The sequence below is a fragment of the Scyliorhinus canicula genome, chromosome 3 (assembly GCF_902713615.1).
Source record: "Scyliorhinus canicula chromosome 3, sScyCan1.1, whole genome shotgun sequence".
NCBI lineage: Eukaryota > Metazoa > Chordata > Chondrichthyes > Carcharhiniformes > Scyliorhinidae > Scyliorhinus > Scyliorhinus canicula.
This window is the reverse complement of record NC_052148.1, coordinates 134,233,499-134,256,760: the sequence shown is the minus strand read 5'-3', so window position 1 is coordinate 134,256,760 and position 23,262 is coordinate 134,233,499. Positions and strand designations below refer to the sequence as shown.

General features: G+C 44.3%; 1 protein-coding gene across 5 annotated transcripts in view; it reads right to left on the bottom strand.

Moving 5' to 3' along the window:
* The window catches only part of pds5a (PDS5 cohesin associated factor A), a 304,278-nt gene that overhangs the window by 91,489 nt on the left and 189,527 nt on the right, over positions 1–23,262 (bottom strand). For all 5 annotated transcript variants that reach the window (XM_038791382.1, XM_038791383.1, XM_038791380.1 and 2 more), the window contains 5 exons: positions 17,895–18,010; positions 11,198–11,303; positions 10,379–10,539; positions 3,624–3,747; positions 250–408 (listed from right to left, as the gene is read on the bottom strand). In XM_038791382.1, coding sequence (XP_038647310.1) covers positions 250–408; positions 3,624–3,747; positions 10,379–10,539; positions 11,198–11,303; positions 17,895–18,010 — 666 coding nt within the window. The remainder of the gene's footprint in view (positions 1–249; positions 409–3,623; positions 3,748–10,378; positions 10,540–11,197; positions 11,304–17,894; positions 18,011–23,262) is intronic.

Sequence of the window (23,262 nt, the reverse complement as noted above, 5' to 3'; positions counted from 1 at the left end):
TCAGATCAGCCATGATCTCATTAAATGGCGGTGCAGACTTCCTGGGCCGAATAGCCTACAATAGCCGATCAGCTTCTATGTCGTTATGGTCTTATGGGATATTCACAGATTTATATAAATTAAAAGTCAATGATTTTTGTGCAAGAACAAAATGAAGAAAGTCATCATGATCATCACATACATTAAATAAAACTTGCATTCAGCAATATCATAAACATTTCGTAAACCAAATGCATAAACTTAACATACCCTGTCATTCATTAGTAAATCTTTGACAATAAAATTTGCGACCACTGACTTCATTGGAGATGCAAACTGATCTGGTGCCAACATCGCAATGTGTCCTAAGGAGACAAGTGGCGTTATCAGCTGTTCTGGGGTGTCAGCATTTAGGCTTTTGCTTAGTGGCTAGAGAAACGAAAAGTGTACAGAAACAGAATTTACAAACTGGTAAACTTCAAAAGTCAACAACCTCAACACACCTCTGAAAATGCTGCACCGGCCTCCAGTTTTAACCCTCACAAGGGCACAAAGATGTATGCACTAATTTGAGCAGTTCAAATTTTAACTCAGAACAAAGTTATTTCCATTAACTTAAAGACTATTGACATTTTCAAATAACTTACAAATTCAGATGAGGCAGATAGCTTTTTACTTCAAGTAAGTAAAGTCGCATTAGTCCCAGGTGATCATCGGCGGCTTTCCCCTTAGAGAGTGAGAGCTGACCCTTGTTGATTTAACCTGAGGATCACCACACCTCGAGCCAGGGGCAAGGTTGAGAAGGTTCATGAAAAACCTCAGCCGGCACAGGAATTGAACCCGTGCTGTTGGCCTTGCTCTGCATCACAAGCCAGCTGTCCAGTCAACTGAGCTAAACTAGCCCCCCTCTTATAAAAACTATTAATCAGTTCAACATTATATGTTCACAGCAAACATGAGTCTAAACTCCAACTTTGATCTTTCAAAATATTGCTCATATCAGTTGCTCATGAAGACGTGATCGACAAGCAGAATTTTCAGGTTTTTAAGTTATCACTTATAAATTGTATTTAAGTCTTGGTGAACTGACGGCCATCAACCTGCATGAGTCTCGCCAACAGAATATCGTGGTACCTGGATCTGCAACTGAAGTGCTCCAAGCTGCAGGGCTATGGACCGGGTACAGGAAGGTGGGATTAGAAAGGGCACCTGGCTGTCCTCAGCCTGGCATAGACAAAATGGGCCAAATGACCTCCTTCTGTGTTGTAACTTTTCTATGATTCTGCTATTCTAATCTCACCAACAGAATCAGCACATGCCCAATTTCAGTGCAGACAGGGGTCAAACAAAGACTGCCATTGCATCAGCTCTCTTCATTTTCCTCTCTGCAATACTGTACCGCTCCTTCAGCAAATTACCCAGAGACATGGAGATAATCTGCAGAACAGATGGGGAACTGTTCAAACTACTGAGCCTTCAATCCATAGAGCTTCAGTTTGCAGGTGATGCTTGTGCCCCTTGCTCAGAATCTTCTTTCTTTGAAGCATGTGAAAAAAATGGATCTTTCACTCAAAACTAAAGTCCTTTTCTAACCAGCTCACACAGCACACCACCGCCCCCTATCAATAAAGATCAACAGCAAAACCCTGGAAAATGTGGGCATTTTCCGAAGCCTTTTCTGGGTTAAGGTGGACAAAGAGACAATTAAATTTAAAATTGCCCCCAGTATGCCAGCTCAGCCTTTGGTCGATTGAGGAAAAGAGTATTTGAAGTTCAGGATCTCAAATTGAGACCAATGTCATGGTTTACCGGTTAGCAGTGTTCCCCATGCTCCAAAACATTTCAGAGACTGCGACAACCTACAACAGGCACCTCAGGGCTCAGGCGAAACACCACCAGTGGGAGTACCAGTGCCTTTAGAAGGTCCTCCAAATCCAGTACCAAGAAAAACAGGCAAACAGCAGCATCCTCTCCCATGGCAAGTTGCCCAGCATTGAGACACACATCACTGCACTGTGTGGCCCTTGCAGATCCCGCCACCAGACTCGCAGGGGGACAGCAGAAATGCTTTTAAGATATCTTCAAAGCATCCCTAAAGATGTCAAACATCCCGCTGGTTCACGGGAATCCGTGGCTGTTGGCCAACTGAAATCCAGGTGGCCCATTCGGGAAGACACTGAACATATCAAGGCGCTTTGTTGGGAATGTGCAGAGTGAAGCTAAGGAGTTGGAGGGAGCATACAAACCTCCGAACAACCCATCTACCCAAGACATGCCCGATGGCTACTATGTGGTGAGCAGTTGCGCAGATGGTGGCTTGTGCCAGGGTACTTTGTTTGTGGCCATTGTTGGCCGGTATATGGCCGATTTGTTTGGAGGAAAGTAATGCCCGGTAAATGTAACACGTAGGCAGAAGTCGGGCAAGGGATCGTCATCAGATTCAGCAGTTCCTCGAGCCTCAGCAGAAGGGAACATGGCAAAGGCTACTGCTGTGATTTTGGACCCTCAGTTGTCAACTCAGACGTTGATTAGCTTTGTGACCAACGAGTTTACACAGCAGCAGCAGGCGGTCACTCAGGATCTGGAGATGGCAATGGCCTTGGCCCAAATTTGGGCAGGCATGGGCAAGATAGACCGGGGGGGGGGGGGGGGGGGATAGAGGTACAAGGGGCAACAATACAGAAAGTTGTTTGTTTACTGTTAAGTTCAGGGCTCTGTGCATTTTTTGTGGGTTTATTGTAATGCGGGAGAGAGCTTGGGGCTGTGCTGACCGTGACACTTCCCTTGATTTTGGACTGGCTTGATGGGGGCTCTGGCAGCCATCTTTGGTGGGCCTGGAGTTGGGGCAGGTTGGGGCACTGCTGGATTGCCTCACAGGGTCATATGCGAGGTTAAGCCTGTTCCAGTTCAAGGTAGTGCACAGGGCGCATCTGACTTGAGCGCACATGAGTGGGTTCTTCTCAGGGGTTGAGAAAAGGTGCTCTAAGGGGCCAGCGAATCACCCAATATTTTGGTCTTGCCCCAAGCTCATGAGTTTCTGGGTCTCCTATTTTTGATACAATTACAAGGATTTTGTGCGCTCAGCTGGAGCCATGCCAGTTGGTGACTTTTTTTTAGAGTATCGGACTTGTTGGTGCTGCAGACAGGGACGAGGGCAGATGTGTTAGCCTTCACCTTGTTAATAGCCCGGAGACGAGTTCCACTTAGGTGGACGTCGCTGGTACCGCCTGAGGCCTCGGCTTGGTTGGGGGGCCCGATGGAATATTTGTACCTTGAGAAGATGGTGCATACCCAGGTGGGAGCCCTTCATCTCTGTTTTTCAGGGAGTTGATTATCGTCAGCTGTTTTTGTGTGTGTGTGTGTGTGTGTGTGTGTGTGTGTGTGTGTGTGGGGGGGGGGGGGGGTTTAGCCATCTCAGAACCATCACCGAATCAGAGTGGAAGTAAGTCATCCTTTATCCCAAGGGACTGCCTAAGAAAAACTACTGACAGTCATCACCCCGTTTGCACATTCAACACCATGTTCTATAAAACAATATACATCAAGATATTTGGCATTCTATTAATGCTCTTGTCAGATCACACCACTAATTTATGTACAGCTTGAGCAAAAAATAAATCATAATCAAAAAAAAGTTCAGATACCTCAAAGATCTGCGCCAATTGTACTTCTTTGTTTGTAAAGATGGCATGAATGCAGTGAACAGCTTGCTTAGCCTGGCGAGGAGTGCCTCTCTTTGCTTTCTGATGCAGGATGGGAATGAGTGTGCTGCAACAAGAACATTCAATTGCTTTATTGATTAATAACGTTTTCTACGGTGACTATCTGTACTGCAGATTTCTAATTTTACATTTTAATTTCCTTTACATCTATCACTTATCTTCCCAGCAGTATTAAGTTTCTATATATTCAGAATGGCCCACCTCATTCTTTCAACACAATTCATTCTTTACATAGAAGTGAATAAGCTATCAGCCAGTGAAAAGATGATTTAATATGAAACTAGAATCATAAAACGATACAGTACAGAGGGAGGTCATTTGTGCCAAAACTATCTTTCTGCGAAAGCTATTCATTAAGTCCCATTCCTTTGTTCCCTCGAACAGCCCTCTAAATGTTTCCCCCATTAGTATTTATCGAATTTGCTTTTCAAAGTTATTTCTGAATCAGTTTCCACCACCCATTCAGATTGGCATGTAGACCACAACTCGCTGCGTTAAATAATTCTCATATCACCTCTGGCTCTTCTGTCAATTATCTAAATTTGTTTTCCCTGGTTAATGACCCTTCTGCTCGAAAATGTTTCTTCCAGCAAAGCATTTTGAACACCTCAATTAAATCTTTAACATCTCTGCTCACAAGAGAATAAGTCCACTCTATATATAAACTGAAGACCCACATCCGTGATACCTTTCCAGTAAATCCCATCTGAACCAACTAACAGGTCCGTAAATCCTCCCTGAAGTTGTTCGAAATTGGAAATAATATCAGCTGGGGTCTTGAACAATGATTTAAAGAAGTTTAGCATACCTTCCTTGTTTTTGAACTCTATGCCTCTTGAAGTCAAGAACCTTGTATGTGCTTTCGCTGACTCAAGTATACGGTGATCAACAAAACATTGTGTATGCATACCACTCAGCCTCGATTCTTACTCCCCCTTTTAAGTTGGATAATTTAGTTTATATTGACTACTCATTCTTCCTACTAAAGTGCACCACTTCACATGTATCTAAGAGAAGCAAGCTCAGTTTTTCCAAAAAAGGAAGATCAGATATCAAAGCAGCACAAAAGATTATGAAGACAGATTTAGGGTCATCATGGGAACATGGAAACAAAAATACTTAGGCATTCTAGGTAGGAATTATTATTATTATTTTGGAGAGCATAAATTTTGGGCTCATCTCTTTCAAGTTTCGAAGACAGTGAAGGCAAGGTTATTTATCTGTGTTTTGCTTCAACTAAATAGGTTAAATAAGAAGGATTAGGATCAGGAACTCATTTCTGTAAGGGCAGAACCATGACCAAAGTTATGACGTGGTTCTTTTCCCAGAGAATAGTGGATCGGTGGAACAGACTGTATTTGTGGACTCCAATTTGCTGAATTCTTTCAAGCGAGAGCTGTACCTGTTCTGGAATGGGGTCCGCACAAAGTGGGTAACTGTTTAACATTAACCAGCAACAGTGTCGGTCTCCTGGAGTTGCTCTGATTGCCTCTGCGGGTCAGCGAGTAGTTTTCCAGTCTTTTATCATTCTATGTTGTACTGTTCTATGTTCTATGTGACCAGGGTTTCTTTCAGGTATTTAAAAATTGGAATTGAAGACAATAATTGACCTGGTTAGGAAAGCGGCTGAGTGGAAGGAGACAGAAGGTGGGGATAATGTGAGGTGCTCTAATTACAGGACGTGAATAATAACGTCCTGCAAGAATCCGCGTTGGGAGCAGTACTGTGGCAAAGTGGTTAGCACTGCTGCCTCACGGCACCGAGGTCCCAGGTTCGATCCAGGCTCTGGGTCACTGTCCATGTGGAGTTTGCACATTCTCCCCGTGTTTGCATGGGTTTCGCCTTCCACAACCCAAAGATGTGCAGGGTAGGTGGATTGGCCATGCTAAATTGTCCCTTAATTGGAAAAAAATTAATTTTTTTATTTTTTTTTAAAGAATCCGTGTTGGACCTTAACTATTCATCGCTTTTTACTAGTGACTACGGTGATGGAAAAGAAAGTCACTTTTCCAATTTGATGACACGAAGATAGGTATTTGCGCACGGATGGAAGGAGAAAATTAGAAAGAGATTTGATAGATTAAACAAATGTACAACATTATGGTAAATGAACTTTAATGTAGGCAAATGTGAGACCATCTACTTTATAAGTTAGTGAGAAACAGCATTAGTCCAAGGAGAGATTGGTGGGAGTGGGTCTTAGCACATACATCATTAAATTGTCCTGAACAAACGCAGAAAATATTCACAAAGGCGAATGGAATGCCAGCCTCAATAGGTAAAGGAATAGAATACAAGGTCAGAATCATGCTTCAGTAATACAGAATGATGAAACAGGACTATACTCCTCCACGTTGAACACCACTTTGAAGAAGCACAGAGAATGGCAAAAGCACTGGGTGGGGGGGCAGCACGGTAGCATGGTGGTTAGCATAAATGCTTCAGAGCTCCAGGGTCCCAGGTTCGATTCCCGGCTGGGTCACTGTCTGTGCGGAGTCTGCACGTCCTCCCCGTGTGTGCGTGGGTTTCCTCCGGGTGCTCCGGTTTCCTCCCACAGTCCAAAGATGTGCGGGTTAGGTGGATTGGCCATGCTAAATTGCCCGTAGTATCCTAAAAAGTAAGGTTAAGGGGGGTTGGGTTACGGGTATAGGGTGCATACGTGGGTTTGAGTAGGGTGATCATGGCTCGGCACAACATCGAGGGCCGAAGGGCCTGTTCTGTGCTGTACTGTTCTACGTTCTATGTCCATGACTAAGAGTGGCTTGGTGACACCATGATTGACCAAGCTGGCAGAGTCCTAAAGGACACAGCCATTAGGCTGGGGCTGTGGCAGGTCATGAGGCAGCCAACAAGAGAAAACCTAATTGGCTCCGCCCTCATCAATCCACCCTTTGCAGATGAATCTGTCCATGATAGAACTGGTTGGAGTGACCACTGCACTCTCCTTGTGGAGACAAAATCCTGTCTTCACACTGTTTCTCTTTCTCTCTCCCCCACCCCCCAATCATGACGTATGGCACTACCACCATGTAAAATGGGATAGATTGAGGAACTCAAAACTGGGCATTCATGAGGCACAATGTACCAGCAACAGCAAAATTGTATTCAGTCACATTCTGTAACTTTATTGCCTGGCATATCAGCCACTCGATCATTGCCACCAAACCAAGTGATCAACCCTGGTTTAATGAAAAGTGTAAGAGGGTATGGCAAGAGCAGCGCCAGGCATATTTAAAAAGGTGCCAACCTGGTGAAGCTATAACACAGGTCGACCTGCATGCCAAACAGCATAAGCAGCAAGCTATAGACAATCCCACAAGCCATACATTAGATCTAAGCTTTGCAGTCCTGCCAAATCCATCAGTGAACGATGGTGGACAATTAAATAACTAATGGGCGGAGGAGGCTCGACAAATAACCCATCCGCAATGATTCAGGAGACCAGCACAGCAGTGTAATAGGCGGAAGCATCTGCAACCAGCTTCAGACAGAGTGGGTGATTCATCTGCGCCACCTCCAGAGACCCCGAGCAACACAGATACCAGTTTTCAGCCAATTCGATTCACTCCACGTGATATCAAGAAATGGTTGAAGGCACAGGATACGGCAAAGGCTATGGGCCCTGACAATACGACTGAAGTACTTGTGCCCCAGGAACCTTCCATGCTCTGAACTAAGCTATTCCAGTACAGCTACAATATTGGCATCACCCAACAATGTAAAAGATTGTCAGGCTATGTCCTGTCCACAAAATGGATGAATCCAGACTGACCAATTCCTGCCCCATGAGTCCATCCTCAATTATAAGCTAAGTGATGGAAAGAGTTGTCAACAATGCTGTCAGGCTCCATTTAATTAGCAATAACCTGCTCACTAAAGTTCAGTTTATATTCTCCCAGATCCTGACTTCATTACAGCCTTGGTCCAAGCATAGAAAAAAGGGTTGAGCTCGCGAGGTGAATGGAGCCCGAGCAAAACTGTGAAAACTGGAGTAAATGGGAATCTGGGCCATGGGGGGACATGACACACCCCACTGTTTAGAGTCATATAGATGACTGTGGTTGTAGGAGGTCATTCATCTCAGTTGCAAGACATCACTGCAGAAGTGCCTCCGCATAGTGTGCCAGACCCAACTATCCTCAGCTGCTTCATCAATGGCATTTCCTTTATTTTAAGTTCAGAACTGGGATGTTCACTGATGATTGTACAATGTTCAGTATCATTTGACACTCCTCAGGTACTGAAACAGTCTGCATCCAAATGCAGCAAGACCCAGACAACATTCTGACATGGGTTCATAAGTGACAAGTTACATTTGCGCCACTCAATTGTCAAGCAATGACCATATCCAACAAGAGGGAATCCAAACATTTCCCATGATATTCAATGGCCTTACCATCACTAAAAGCCCTCGACCAACATCCTGGGCGTTAACATAGACCAGAAACTGAAGCGAACCAGCCAAATGAATACTGTGGCTACGAGAAGAGGTCAGAGACTGAGAATTCTACAAGTAACTCACCTCCTGATTTCTGAAAGTCTGTCCACCATCTACAAGGCACAAGTCAGCATTATGATGGAATAGTCCCCGCTTACTTGGGTGAGTGCACCTCCAACAAAACAAAGAAACTTGACACCATCCAGGACAAAGAAGCACACTTGATTTGTACCCCACCACTACCTTAAACAGTCATTTCTCCACCACCGATGCAAAGTGGCAGCAGAGTGTACCATCCGCAAGATGCACTGGAAGAATTCACTAAGGCTCCTTCAACGGTACCTTTCAAATCCATGACCTTGACCACCTGGATGGACAAGGGCAACAGGCGCACTGGAACACTACCACCTGCAAGCTCCCCTCCAAGCCACTCACTACCCTGAACTGGGAACTATATCACGGTCCTTCACTATCACTGGTTCAATGTCTTGGAACTGCCTTCTCAACATCACTGCATGCACCTACACCACCACATGGACTGCAGTGGCTAAGAAGGTCGCTCACCACCAATTTCTTTTAAAGACAATTAATGGTAGCCTCATAGTGACCCCAACTTCATGTGAAAGGTTTTGAAAGAAGCCCTTGTTCCATCACACTTTGAGTACTGTGAGCAGTTCTACGCACCGCATCCAGGGAAGAATATTGGCCTTGGAAGACAAATTTAGAAGAATGATCCCTGGATGCCCAGAGTTAAATTTTTAGAGCTTTCACAAATGATAGTTATATTCTCTGGATTTTAAATGGTTCAGCAGTAATTTAGTCAAAAGTTTTCCAAGATATTGAAAGGAACAAATGGGGTAGAGACAAACTATTTATTCTGGTTGGAGTGACTTGGAGACAATTGATGCCAGACCTTTCAGGTGCGAAATTCAGAAACATTTCTACATACAAAAGGTGGTAAAAGTTTAGAACTCTCTTGTCCAAATGTAACTGGTGCAAGATCAATTTTAAAAATTAGATTTTTAGGTTTTTGCTACCTAAAGGGCAAGGTTTAGGTTTAAGATGGAAATTTGGAGAAAGGTCATATATCAGCCATGATCACACTGAATGTTGCAACAGTCCTGATGCATTACTAGCCTCATCCTCTTCCTATGTTATTCCACGTTTGCCAGGATATTGCATGGCTTTTCGTTGGAGTGGTGAGTGCATACATTGTGATGCTTAAGGCATCTAAATACCATGGGACAGGTTGGATTTCACTATTTTTAGTTTAACATGTATGTATGTAGTCATGCATGCAAAGAACATATCACTGTTATGGAAGGGCAAAGGCTGCCAGTGGGTAGTGCTTGCTAGTCCTTGGTTCAATCGGAGTACAAAGAATTTGTGTGATTCAATGGATTGAAGTTCTGAATCCTATGCCATGATTTGATGTTACTGGATCCTTAAGGAAAACATGCATTTCTTTTTGAAAACCTAATCTTGTTCCTCATTACTGAACTTACCGGGGGGGGTTCTGTTCCAACACTATGGGTGCACCTACACCAAATGGACTGCAGCGGTTCAAGGCGACAGCTCACTATTATCTATCTTCTCAAGGGCAAGGCAATAAATGCTGGCTTAGCCAGTGACACCCACACCCCAAGAATGATTTTAAAAATCTCACCCAGCAGGCAGAAAAATTAACATTGTGGGTTTTAGATTTTGCTAGTGAACTGGACAAGTTCACCAATAGGTCCAGCAGTGACTGAGAACGGAGGCAGGCCAATAGCAAAAAGGATACCATAAAAGATGAGAATGTAACAGTACATAATAGTATATATAATGGGTAACACTAGTATGTACAGTCAAGCAAGTTAGCATGTGTGAGATGGTGGTCTTCCCCAGATCCTTCTCCTCCTTCCATCTTACCAGCACCATTCTCCCAGTTGACGACGATATGGCCAACAAGAAGCCGGAAAAACAAAGGAAAACCAGACAACACACAAAAAAAAGAACAAAAATAATATGGAGCAGATACAATACAAAAACATGAAGCTGTGCAGTCAGACCTAAAAAAACAATACTAAAATCTCACAAGACAGATGGTATACAAATGATTTATGTAGAGCTCTGTTACCAGCCATCTACTCGTGTATGCAGATACATTTGTATAATTGCATCATCTATAACTGACTACTTGGGACACATATAATTTCTCAAATTTTCCCTTGTAAAGAATTCCAATTAAGGGACTTACGAACGAATCTGTAGAAGGTCTGTTTCTATTTTGTGTCCAGTGTTTCTGAATATCTGAATGGCAGCTTCGGCTACTTTATCATCCTCCATCTTTAGGCATTGCAAGAGTGATTCATATGTCTCTGAAGAGTGAAAGGAGGTGGGGTGTGTGAATGATAAAACCTGCAGGACAGTAATTGGGAGAAGATTCAATTAACATTTTATTCTTTAACACAACACCCTGATTTCTTTTCAATAAACCACCTTGCCGAAATAATTCTTTGTTCAACAAGATCCTGCATTTTGTTAGTTTGCTCAGGGGATGCAGGCGTCGCTGGCTGGGTCAGCATTTACTGCCCATTCCTAGTTGCCCTTGAATTGAGGGGCTTGCTAGGCTATTTCAGAGGGCATTTAAGAGTCAACAATATTGCTATGGCATTCAGTCCAGACCAGATAAGGGTGGGGGATTTCTTTCCCCAAGGACATTAGTGAACCATATGGGTTTTTCACGACAATTGACAATGGTTTCACGGTCAGCATTACTTTTAATTCCAGATTTCAAATTTCACCAGCTGCCACTTGAACCCGGGTCCCCAAAGAATGACCCTAATCTCTTGATTACCAGTGCAGTGACAATACCACTACCTCCCCGCTTTTACATTGAATTCAATTAGAGAACAAAGAGAAATAAGGTCAGTCTGCCAAATTACAAATACACATTCACAATGACAAGGTCTTCACTCTTGGAGGTCTTACACAAATGAAAACACTGAAACTCAAAATTTAAACAGGTATGAAGAAGTCTCGAGCTTTAGTATCAGAAATGTTGTTACGTGAATACCTTAAGCAGCTCCAAGCCTGCCCTGATTGCAGAGTCGGGTGTCACACCTTCTTCTTCATCATCTGCGGTCCCTTCTATGGACTTGTTCATCAGTTTCACTAAAGAGCTGCAAAATAGACAAAACATCTGCAGCTTAATAGTTAAGGCAATTTGAATGAAAACAAGCTAACTTTAAAAATACAGATTGTTCTTTGAACTGTGTAACTTGGGAAGGAGTTTCCATGTTTTCCAACTCCTGTGTTTTTGTTTGTGTTAAGCCTGCTCTGCAGAGTGTTAGATTAGATGGTCGTGAATCCCACTTTATCATACTGCATATTCAAAGATGGGCAGACTGACAATAAATCTGATATTTCAGGAAACCCGGAGACTGAAAATAACTGTTCCAAACTCCAATTTTCAGACCTGTCATCTAATAGCCGACAAGACTAAGTTCAATTTTCTTTCAGTTAGGCATGGCACGAACGCAACTCTCGAGTATATATCTTGATCCTTAAAAAGTAGTTGCAAGGATGGTCATCCTCAAAGTAGGTGCTCCTGTTTGCCACCACAGATGCTGCAGCTATCAGAGCCCAAAATAGATCTCTCCACCACAATGAAAGCAACTCTCACTTATATAGCTGATGAGAATATCAGAAACTTGGGAACACAGTTGCTTCAATGATTTTCATTCTACCATTTTCCTGAATGTTGTATTTACAGTATATAACAGTGCAAAACACATGGTTGTGTTCTAATATTAAAGTTGCAGTGTAAATAGAATTCAAACATTGTACAGAAAGTCAGTTGAACCTTGAAAAAAATAACAGAACTAGTAACATAATGAACTTTCAATTATTGTGAAACTCGAATGGAAGGGAATATAAAATTAGCATATGAATTTGTTAATTAAATTACATCTCACTCTTAGCAGTTAAACAGTTTCTTCTGAAAAATATTATGTCCAGGTGCTAAAATTAAAAAGCTGCAGGACAAAATTTCAGTTTAAAAATGATTTAAGTTCAGTTAATATTTTGTACAATTTTATTCAATACGGTGATGTCTGCTTTCCTCCCTTTGACCATATTAGAGTCATAGATTTTATTTTACAGCACAGGAAGAGGCCCTTCAGCCCATCGGGTCTGTGCCGGCCATCAAACACCTATTTACTCCCATCCCATTGTGTGCTTTGGTGTCTCAAGTGCTCATCCAAATAGTTCTTAAATGTTGTGAAGGTTCTCACCATTGCCACCCTTTCAGGCAGTGAGTTCCAGATTCCAAACACACTCGGTATGAAAAAGTTTTCCTCACATCTTCTCTAAACCTCCGACCCCGTACATCTAATCTATGCCCTTTGGTTATTTACCCCTCGCGCTCAGGGGAAATGTTCCTTCCTATCCACCCTATGTCCTTTGTAAGTTTAACACCTCAAACAGGTCCCCCTCAGCCTTCTATGCACCAAGGAAAAAAACCCCAGCCTATCCAGTCTCTCACTCCAGCCCAGGCAACATCCTGGTGAATCTCCTCTGTACTCTACAGTGCAATCACTTTCTTCCCATAGTGTGGTGACCAGAACTGCAGACTGTAACTCCAGGGGCCTAACCAGCATTGTCATGATGTTATAGAACTGAACAGGTAAGCATCAAGGGACAACAGGCAACCAGAATGCAGCAATGAGACAGGCCTGAAAATTGGTCAGCAAGAATAAAGTGTAATTGCAACGGTTATATTACCTTGTGTAATATATGTTACTCATTTGCTTCTTACCAGGATGATCTTAAACTCAACGTTGATTAACACTCGTAGTTTTCTAATTAAAGCAAATTATTTATCGAGTAACTTTAACAAATAAACTGTGAGTTTGTTCTCTCTCCAATACTACAATACAATCTGGACAGTATGCTCATCTTGATCGTCTGCACCCTCCACGCCAGAAAAAAGCTGGAGTGCATCTCATCTCTGGAGGCCTTTTTCAACTTCCTCCACCCGAGTGGTCAGATTCCACTGTGGATCCGTGTCCAGTCATGGGCTATGTGGATCCCCAGTTGCGGAATTTGTTTCGGGCAAAATTAAATGGTAGACCCTTCTGCTCTGCCCCTCCCCGTCTCAGGTTCACCAGGAAAACTTCACTTTTGCCCAGGTTGAGTTTGTAGGCTCCAAACTTTCCCAGAAGCTTCATGATTTTGTTCGTGCCGCTTTGCGGGATGAAACGTAGAGGAGCAGATCATCCAGAAAGGGTGAGACTCTCTGTATCCTCTTTGGACCCTTTTCCAGCCTCTCGGGTCTCGCAGGGCGAATTGGACGAACAGGAGCGGTGACAGCGAGCGTCCCTACCGGGTATCTCTGTGCAACTGGAAGCATTCAGAGCGGATTGTGTTGGTCCGAACGCTCGCCTTGGGGGCTTGTACAGGAATTTCACCCATGAGGTGAATCCTGTCCCCAGCTCCGGTACCTCAATGACTTATTTCCACTCGACTCTGTCGAAGGCCTTTTCTGCACCAAGGGAGACGATCACCTCTGGTGTTCTCTCCCCAGATGGGGTCAGTATCACATTCAGCAGCAGCCTGATGTCCACAGTTGATTGTCTGGTCCTCTGACCACCCCGGTACTCAGTTTTCCAGTCTCTTGGCCAGGACTTTTGCGAGTATTTTCGTGTCCAAATTGAGCAGCGAAATGGGACTGTATGATCCGTTGGCTCTTTGTCTTTTTTGGTAATCAGTGATATGGTGGCCTGTGCTAGCGTTGGAGGCAGCGTGCCGCTCGCTAGCTAGTCTGTGAACATATCCCACAGGTGCAGGGTGAGAACTGGTGCAAATTTTTTGTACCAGTCTCTGGGAACCCATCGGGTCCCGGCACCATCCCTGCCTGCATGGAGTTGATACTCTCCATGACCCCTCCGTCCTTTTGGTGTAGCCAGCACCCTCTGTCTGTTGGCCCCCACAAATGGCATGTCCAGTCCGTGGAGGAACTGTTTCATCCCCGTCGGGTGGCCCGGAGATGTACAGTCCCTGGTAGAAGACACCGAACGCTTCGTTGACCTTTTTTCGGTTCGGCTACCAGTTTACCTCTGCTGAACTTCATCTGTGCAATTTCGTCTGCACAAATCCGACCCCCTCTGCCGAAGTGGTGAAATAATGTTCTTTACTCTGATACGTCACCCACATCCTGGCTGGGAATAACATCTGGAATTTTATACCATTCTTGTACACAGCCGACTTTGCGTGGTTGAACTAGGCCCTGTACTTTGCCAGGTCATGCCCAACGTCCTGATACACCCTTATTCTGTGTCCCTCTCAACTACTCGTTTAATCTGCCAAGCCCAGGGCAAGATCCTTTCAAGATCCTGATACCTGTGCAGCTTGGCGATTATCGCTCTCGGCTGCTCCCCAGACTTGGATTTTGGTCGGAGTAACCTATGTGCCTTGTCGATGCCGGGTGCGACAAGGCGCGCTTGAGGTCGAACGAGAGGATGAGCAATGGGAGGGCCCGCGAAGGGGCGAGCGATGGGGTGCGCGAGAGGGCCATGAGGGGGCGAGTGAGATAGTGAGCGAGATAGCGAGCGAGTGGGTGCGCGAGGGGGAGCCTGAGAGGGCGAGCGAGGGGGGCGCACGAGCGAGGGGGATACGCGAGAGGGCGAGCGAGGGGACGAGTGAGACATGAGTAAGGGGTGGGTGAGAGGTGAGCGCATACCCATGAGCGAGGGGGCGCACGCCTGTGAGCGAGGGGGGCGCGGGCCTGTGAGCGAGGGGGGCGCGGGCCTGTGAGCGAGGGGGGCGCGGGCCTGTGAGCGAGGGGGGCGCGGGGCTGTGAGCGAGGGGGGCGCGGGCCTGTGAGCGAGGGGGGCGCGGGCCTGTGAGCGAGGGGGGCGCGGGCCTGTGAGCGAGGGGGGCGCGGGCCTGTGAGCGAGGGGGGCGCGGGCCTGTGAGCGAGGGGGGCGCGGGCCTGTGAGCGAGGGGGGCGCGGGCCTGTGAGCGAGGGCCTGTGAGCGAGGTGAGCGCCTGCCTGTGAGCGAGGGGAGCGCCTGCCTGTGAGCTAGTTGAGAGCGTGGTGAGCGTGTGCACAAGAGAGAGTTGTGTGCCTGCCCATGAGCAAGTTGTGCGTGTAAGCAAGAGCCTGAACCAGCGAGAGTTGAGCATGTGTGGGAGCAGGCGAGGTGAGTGCGTGCGTGAGCGAGACGTAAGCGTTTGTATAAGACATAGAAAGGCAAGTCTGACAGAAATGTTCCGAGTTCGTGTGTGAGATGCAGGAATGTGAGAGTGTGGGGAGGTGCTGGAGTTTGAGCACGTTTGAGTGCATGTGTTTATGAGAGAGGAGTGTGTTTGTGTGTGCGAGAGTGTGAGACTGAGAAAGAGGGCTTTTGGGCATGTCAGATATGAGTATCCAGCTCTATTAAACAAATTTGTGAGCAAAATTAAATTAAATAATCATTAAAAATAAACAGGTAAAACTTAAGCAGTTGCTGAATAAAAGAACATTTAATTCTATTCTAATCAATGCAGACGTATAAGAAGTAGACAATACTTTCACAAATTTGTTTTTGTATGTTTATACCTACTGTGTAAGAACAATCTTTGCTTTGTGGCTTAACTCCTCAACATAATAAGAATGCTTCTGAGGGATTTAATCAGTACTCTCAGAAGGTCGAAAATGGTACTGTGGCTGGAAAAGATGGAAAGCCCTGATCTACATCATTAACATAGATCAGGAAAAGCAAGAGTCTCAATAACGACCCCTGGGGAACACCACGACAAACCTTTGCCCAGCTCTGCAAAATATCCGTTAACCATTACTCTCTGCTTCCCATTCTCCAGGCAATTTTGTATCTTTGTTGCCAATATCTCTTTATTTCATGATGTGGAGATGCCGGCGTTGGACTGCGGTGAGCACAGTAAGAAGTCTTACAACACCAGGTTAAAGTCCAACAGGTTTGTTTCAAACACGAGCTTTCGGAGCACGGCTCCTTCTTCAGGTGAAATGGAGCCGTGCTCCGAAAGCTCGTGTTTGAAACAAACCTGTTGGACTTTAACCTGGTGTTGTAAGACTTCTTACTGTCTTTATTTCATGAGCAATAACTTTTCTCAAGTTTGTTGTGGAACTGTTTCGGATGCCTTTTGAAAGTCCATGTGCAACACATCAACAGAATTACCCCCATTGCCCCTTTCTGTTACCTCTTCAAAAGCATGTTGGTTAAACTTGATTTCCCCTTTAGAAATCCATGCCGGCTCTTTCTAATCAAGCCATAATTTTCCATGTGACTTGTAATACTATCCTGAATAACTGTTTCCAGAAGCTTACCACCATTGATGTTAAGCTGGTGGCTTTGTAATTACTCAAACTATCCTTACAATTTTCATTGAACAAGTGCATAACATTCACAACTCTCCAGTCCTCAGGTACCTCCCTAAGTCTAGACGTCTGGAAGATTATGACCAACGCCCCTGTAATTTCCATTCTCACATCCTTCCATGTCCCTGTATGCATCTCATCTGGTCCCGGTGCCAACACTGAAGTACTGACAGTCTATTCAACACTTGCTCTTGATCAATTTTGAACCCTTCAGAGCAGTACGGTGGGGCAGTGGTTAGCACTGCTGCCTCACAGTGCCGAGGACCCAGTTCGATCTTGGCCTCGGGTCACTGCCCGTGTGGAGTTACACATTCTCCCAGTGTCTGTGTGGGTCTCACCCCCACAACCCAAAAAGGCTTGCAGGGTAGATGAATTGGCCATGTTAAATTGCCCCTTAATTGGAAAAAATAAAAATTGGGTATTCTGAATTTATATGTAAAAAACATTTTGAACCCTTCCAGGGACAGCTTCCTTGCCTGTCACCATGGCCTGGGGAGCAACCACCTCCTTTCTATAGACAATGCAAAGTATCAGGCATGCCCCAAGGACCCATGTGAAAATTCCCTTTTAGGTCCCTAATTAGCCCTACTTCTTTTACTACCCTTTAACGATTTATATGCAAATAGAAGACTTTGGGATGCCCCATTATGTTAGCTGCCAGTCTTAATCCCTCTTCGCTTCTCTTGTGTGCTTTTCCATCTTCCCTCTGAACCTTCTATGTTCCTCTTGGTTCTGAACTGGATTTTTTTACCTGACATCTGTCATGAGCACACTCTTATCTTGATTTCTATCTCATTTTTCATCGAGGGAGCTCAAAATTGTTTCATCCTATCTTTCCCTTTTCAGGGAATTTACCGTCACTGTGACTGGACCATTTCTGTATTGAAGGCAGTCCATTGTTCAGCTACAGTTTTTCCTGCCAACCTTTCATTCCAGTCTAATCAGTTGAGCTCCATTATTACTCCATTGAAGTCGACTCTCCCCCGTTAATTATTTCTATCTGGATTTCCTACTATCCTTTTCTATCATCATCCCAAACCTAATATACAATGATTACTAGGTGTTCCACACTCACCCATGGTCTGCTTGGCCCATCTCATTTCCAAGAACCGGACCCAACAGTGCAGCCTTTCTTGTTGAGCTGGACGTATACAGCTGTAGAAAACTTTCCTGAACACAAATCGAAGAATTTTTGCCATCTCCTCCCTTTACAGTCTACACTGGGGTAATTTAAAGTTACTTCCCTGCTATAACTACTCTATGATTTTTGCATCTCTCTGTAATTCACACAATAAATATTCCAGTCATACAGTCAGGATTACCAAACTTTACAAAACAGTTTTACCAAATAACAATAATATTTTGATGAGCATACCTGATAGCTTCTGAATCGATGTGTACCGGTGCAATCCTCTCCAGTAGGAATTTCACCATTTCCAGGAAGGGATTAGTGGGCTGCTTGGGATTTGCTAGTTTACGTGTAATTTCTCTCTAATAAAAATGGAAAGAGCTTTGTTTATTAGTAGTTTAATGCTAATGTTATTGGGCAAATAATCCAGAGGCCTGGACAATGTTCCAGAAAACACAACAGCTGGTGGAATTTGAATTCAATTAAGTAATAAACCTGCATTTAAAAAAAGGTAGTTTCAATAATGGTGACCATCACATCTGCTGGATTGTCATATAAACCTACCACATTCAGGAACTGCTGTCCTTACCAAGCCTGGCCTGTATGTAACTTCAAACCTACAGCAATGTGGTAAACACTAATTTGCCCTCTGAAATGGTCACTGCACAGTCCTTGCAGAGAGAAAGCATTGTCTTCACACGAAGAGCATCCTCAATCGTGTTGTGTACCACCGTGTGGGATAGATTCAGAACAGTTTTAGCAGCTCAAAATTAGGCATAGGCATCAATGAGGTGCTATGTTCCAGTACCAGTAGAATAGTATTTCATCACTGTGATCTCACTCTACCATTCCAGTCTAGGGATCAATTCAGATTCAATGCAGTGTGCAGAAGAGCATTCCAAGAGCACACCAGTTAAAGAGGGGCCAACCTGGAGAAGCTGCAACATAGGATTATATGCATGCCAAACATTAAAAGCTGGATACGACAGAGCAAGATGATCCCACAATCAATCGACCAGATCAAAGCTCAAATGTCCTCTGTCATTCAGTTGCAAATGATGGTGGACAATGAAACAATGATCGGGAAGGAGGCTGCTACACAAATATCCATATGGTCAATGATGGCTGAGCCCAGGATGTCAGTTCATAGAATTTACAGAAGGAGGCCATTCGGCCGATCGAGTCTGCACCGGCCCTTGTAAAGAGCACCCTGCTTAAGCCCACACCTCCACCGTACCCCCGTAGCCCTACCCAACCCAACCTTTTTGGACATTAAGGGCAATTTATCATGGCCAATCCACCTAACCTGCACATCTTTGGACTGAGGGGGGAAACCGGAGCACCCGGAGGAAACCCACGCAGACACGGGGAGAAAGTGCAGACTTCTCACAGTGACCCAAGTCGGGGATCGACGTGGGACTCTGGAGCTGTGAAGCAACTGTGCTAACCACAGTGCTACCGTGCAACCCAAGCATAAGGCAAGGCTACGTTGCATAAGGCACGGCTGAATCATTTGCAACCATCTTGAAGCAGAAGTGACAAGTAGATGATACCCCTTGGCCTCTTCTCAAGGTCCCTCCATCACAGACACCAACCTCAGCCAAATTCAATTCCTTCTGCAGGATATCAAGAAATGGCTGATGGTATTGGATACTGCAAAGGCTATGGACCCAGGCAATATTCCAGCAAAAGTGCGGAAGACTTGTGCTCCATAACTGGCTGTGCCTCTAATCAAGCTATTTCAGTGCAGCTATAACATTGGCATTCACACCGATAATGTGGAAAATTCCCCAGGAGTCTGCAGTTCGTGGAGAAGCATCACAAATGCATGCCAAATCCAATCCAACCAATCACTGTCTGAAGATTATTTTCAAACAATGTGGTGAAAGCTATCATTGACAGTGCTTCTAACCAGCATTTGTTCTGCAGCATCCTGCTCACTGATACTTAGTTTGGATTTCAATAGGGCTACTTGACTCCTGGCCTCATTACAGTCACTCTACCATTGGTCCAAATATGGACAGAAGATCTGAATTCGGGAGGTGAGGCAAGATAAAATGAGGGGAACTGCCCTTGACATCAAGGCAGCATGTGACGAAGTGTGGCATCGGGGAGCTCTCGCAAAAATCAAAGGGAATTGGGGGAAAATATTGGATGAAGTCATAGCTAGCACAAAGGAAGATGGTTGTAATTGTAGAGCGCCAATCATCTCCACCTCAGTACATCACTTCAAACGTTCCTCAGGGCAGCTCCCCAAGCACAAACATCTTCAGTTGCTTCATCAATGACCTGCCCTCTATCAGAAGTTCAGATGTGAGGTGCACGCTGATGGATGGCAAGTATTCAATACCATTCATGACTTCTCAGATACTGAAGCAGTCTATACCTGCATGCAGCAAGAGATGGACAACATTCAAGCATGGGTTGATAGGTGGCAAGTTAATTGTGCCACAAATGTGCCAGGAAAGATCATTCCCAATAACAGAGAATCGGATGATTTGGCAGAGTTCTCTAATGACGAGACAGAGTACAGGAATGCGATATAGAATCTGGTGAACAGGTGCACCAACAATAATCCCTCCCTCAAAGTCAACAAAACGAGGAGATTGTCATCGACTTCAGGAAGCATAGTGGAGAACATGCCCCTGTCTATGTCAATGGGAATGAAGTAGAAAGGGTCGAGAGCTTCAAGTTTTTAGATGTCCAGATCACCAACAACGTGTCCTGGAACCCCCCCCCCCCCCTCAATGACTACACGATAATTAAGCCCACCAACGACTTTACTTTCTCATAAGACTAAGGAAATTTGGCATATCAGTTACAACTTTCACCAACTTTTACAGATGCACCATAGAAAGCATTCTTTCTGGTTGTATCACAGCTTGGTATGGATCCTGCTCTGGCAATACCACAGGAAATTACAAAAGGTCGTGGACACCCTAGCTATGACTGTAACATTATCTTCTGCAGTCTCTCCTTCCTTCCCTATGTACGGTATGCGATGTCTGTATAGCATGCAAGAAACAATACTTTTCACTGTATACTAATACATGTGACAATAATAAATCAAATCAAATCAATGATTTTTCCGATATTCAACAGCTTTGCCATTGCGGAATCTCCCAACACCCTGGAGGAGTTAGCACTGATTAGAAACATAACTGAACCATCTGTGTAAATATGGTGGCCACAAGAGGACAGAGGATGGGAAATTCTCTGGCAAACATCTCACCTCCTTACTCCCCAAAGCCTGCCCATCATCAACAAAGCGCAAGTCAGAAGTGAGATGGAATACTCTGCCTGGATGCCCCAACAACATTGAAGAAGCTTGACTCTATCTATCCAGAACAGAGCAGCCTGCTTGGTTGGCACCTTATGCAACACCTAAACACCTCCACCACTGACCTACAGAGACAGCAGTGTGTACCATCTACAAGTTGCATTCACAACAGCTCTTTCAACGGCACTATCCAAACCTATGCTTTCTACCATCAAGATTGACAAGGACAACAGATGCATGAGAACACTATCACTTGCAACCTTGATAAATGTGAAGTGATTCATTTTGGAAGGTCGAATTTGAATACTGAATACAGGGTTAAAGGCAGGATTCTTGGAAGTGTGGAGAAACAGAGGGATTTTGGGGTCGATAGGGTTATGATGAAGGTTTTGCTGCAGCTTTATAAAGTTAGACCACACTTGGAATATTCTGTCCAGTTCTGGTCGCCTCATTACAGGAAGGATGTGGATGCTTTGCAGAGGCTACAGAGGAGATTTACCAGGATGCTTCTGGACTGGAGGGCATATCTTACGAACAAAGGTTGAGGGAGCTAGGGCTTTTCTCACTGGAGCGGAGAAGGCAGAGAGGTGACTTGATAGAGGTGTACAACGTGATGATAGGCATGGATAGAGTGGATACCAAGAGACTTTCCCCCAGGGTGGAAATGGCTGTCATGAGGGGACATGTCAGAGGTAGGTTCTTTACACAGAGAGTGGTTGGTGCGTGGGATGCACTGCCAGCAGAGGTGGTGGGGTCAGAGTCATTAGGGACATTTAAGTGACTCTTAGACAGTCAAATGTACAGCAGTAAATTGAAGGGGTGTAGGTTAGATTGATCTGAGATTAGGATAAATGGTCGGCACAACATCGTGGGCTTGAGGGCCTGTATTGTGCTGCACTGTTCTATGTTCTAAGTTTCTCTGCCAAGTCAGTGTTCAAAATACAGTCACGTGCAAGCGTTGGAAAACAAAGGTAGTTTCAAGGGAATTAGATTTGTGTTGGTAAACATTAAAATTAAGATATAGTTTTAAGTGTGTTTCATTTAATGTTTCTGTGCCTGGAAGGGCAAAACCTAGAGGTAAGATTCATGTTGGCCAATGGTGTTTGTATGTGTGGGGATCGGTTAAGTTCCAACTGTGATTCTATTGTGCTTTGAGAAGACCAAGGCGTGATGAGTAAACAAACGAGCAGTAGTTGCTTAGCAATTGGGGCCTTGTATGGTCACGGCACTTTTAAATTTTAGCTTGATTGCAGCAGAATATAGACACTGAGGGAGAATCCAGCTCTCAGAGCTCTACTAGAAGCAGTTGGTTTTAAAAGGCTAAAGAGGCACATCACCCAGCCTTGCTAGAAGAAAAGTCATACTATGGAATAACGGTTAAGAGAACAAATGATGAAAATCTCAAGTTCAACAAGTTAAGGAAACTAGAGAAATTAAGAGATGTTTACAAGAAACCTGGAGTTAATGAAACACAGGAATCTGGAAACGAGTTCAGTAAAGGCACAGAGTTGCAAAGACATGGAATGCGAGACGCCAAAAAGATATCTGCAGTACTGCTACAGTTGTGAGCAATTACTACAGTTTGGGAGGCATCATTTGAAATAATTGTGGAAATCGATTGTTGGATCTCAGAGTTTGTGTAAAAGACTTTACGACAAAGAAAACCTGAAGGGAGAGGTGTAAAATCTGAAAGTAAAACCTTGATGCAAGCAGCGGAGGGGTAAAGCGTAATTTAATAAATTTGAAAGTGTGACTTCTGAAAACAGAATTCAAAATCACTAGGGTGGATGCCAGGGCTCAGTGAGACAAGTTAAGAATGGCTCACAGTTAAGAATCATCTGAGGGGCTTTTGAGTTCAGAGAGGAGTGTGTCTTACCACAGTTACCTTGTGTGCTTAAAAGGGACTTTGTGCATTAATGAGACATTTGTGACTTAAGATGTACTTTGTATTCAGTGTTAATTTTAAAATCTATGTGAATTTATTCAGGTAATGGCAGAGCGAAGGAGTATTGTATAATAATCCAACTTATGTTTAATAAACACTTTTTTCTTGTTGTTAAAACTAATTAGCAGTCCTGTGATTCTGTTCCTCCACGATTTATAAAAAAAGGTGAAAGTTTTGGTCTTTTAAGACAGGGTTCCATTCTGAGATCAGTTAGAACATCAACTGGAATCGTATTAGCAAGTTAACGATTCAGAAAGGAGCTGCTACTCCAATCAAGTTGTTTCTCTCATGTTTGTGAGCCGATCAGCACCAAATGTGGGAGAGAAAGAGTATCTGATTGGAGGAGAAGCGAACAGTGTACTTCATTCAGTCTCAGGCCTAAACACAAG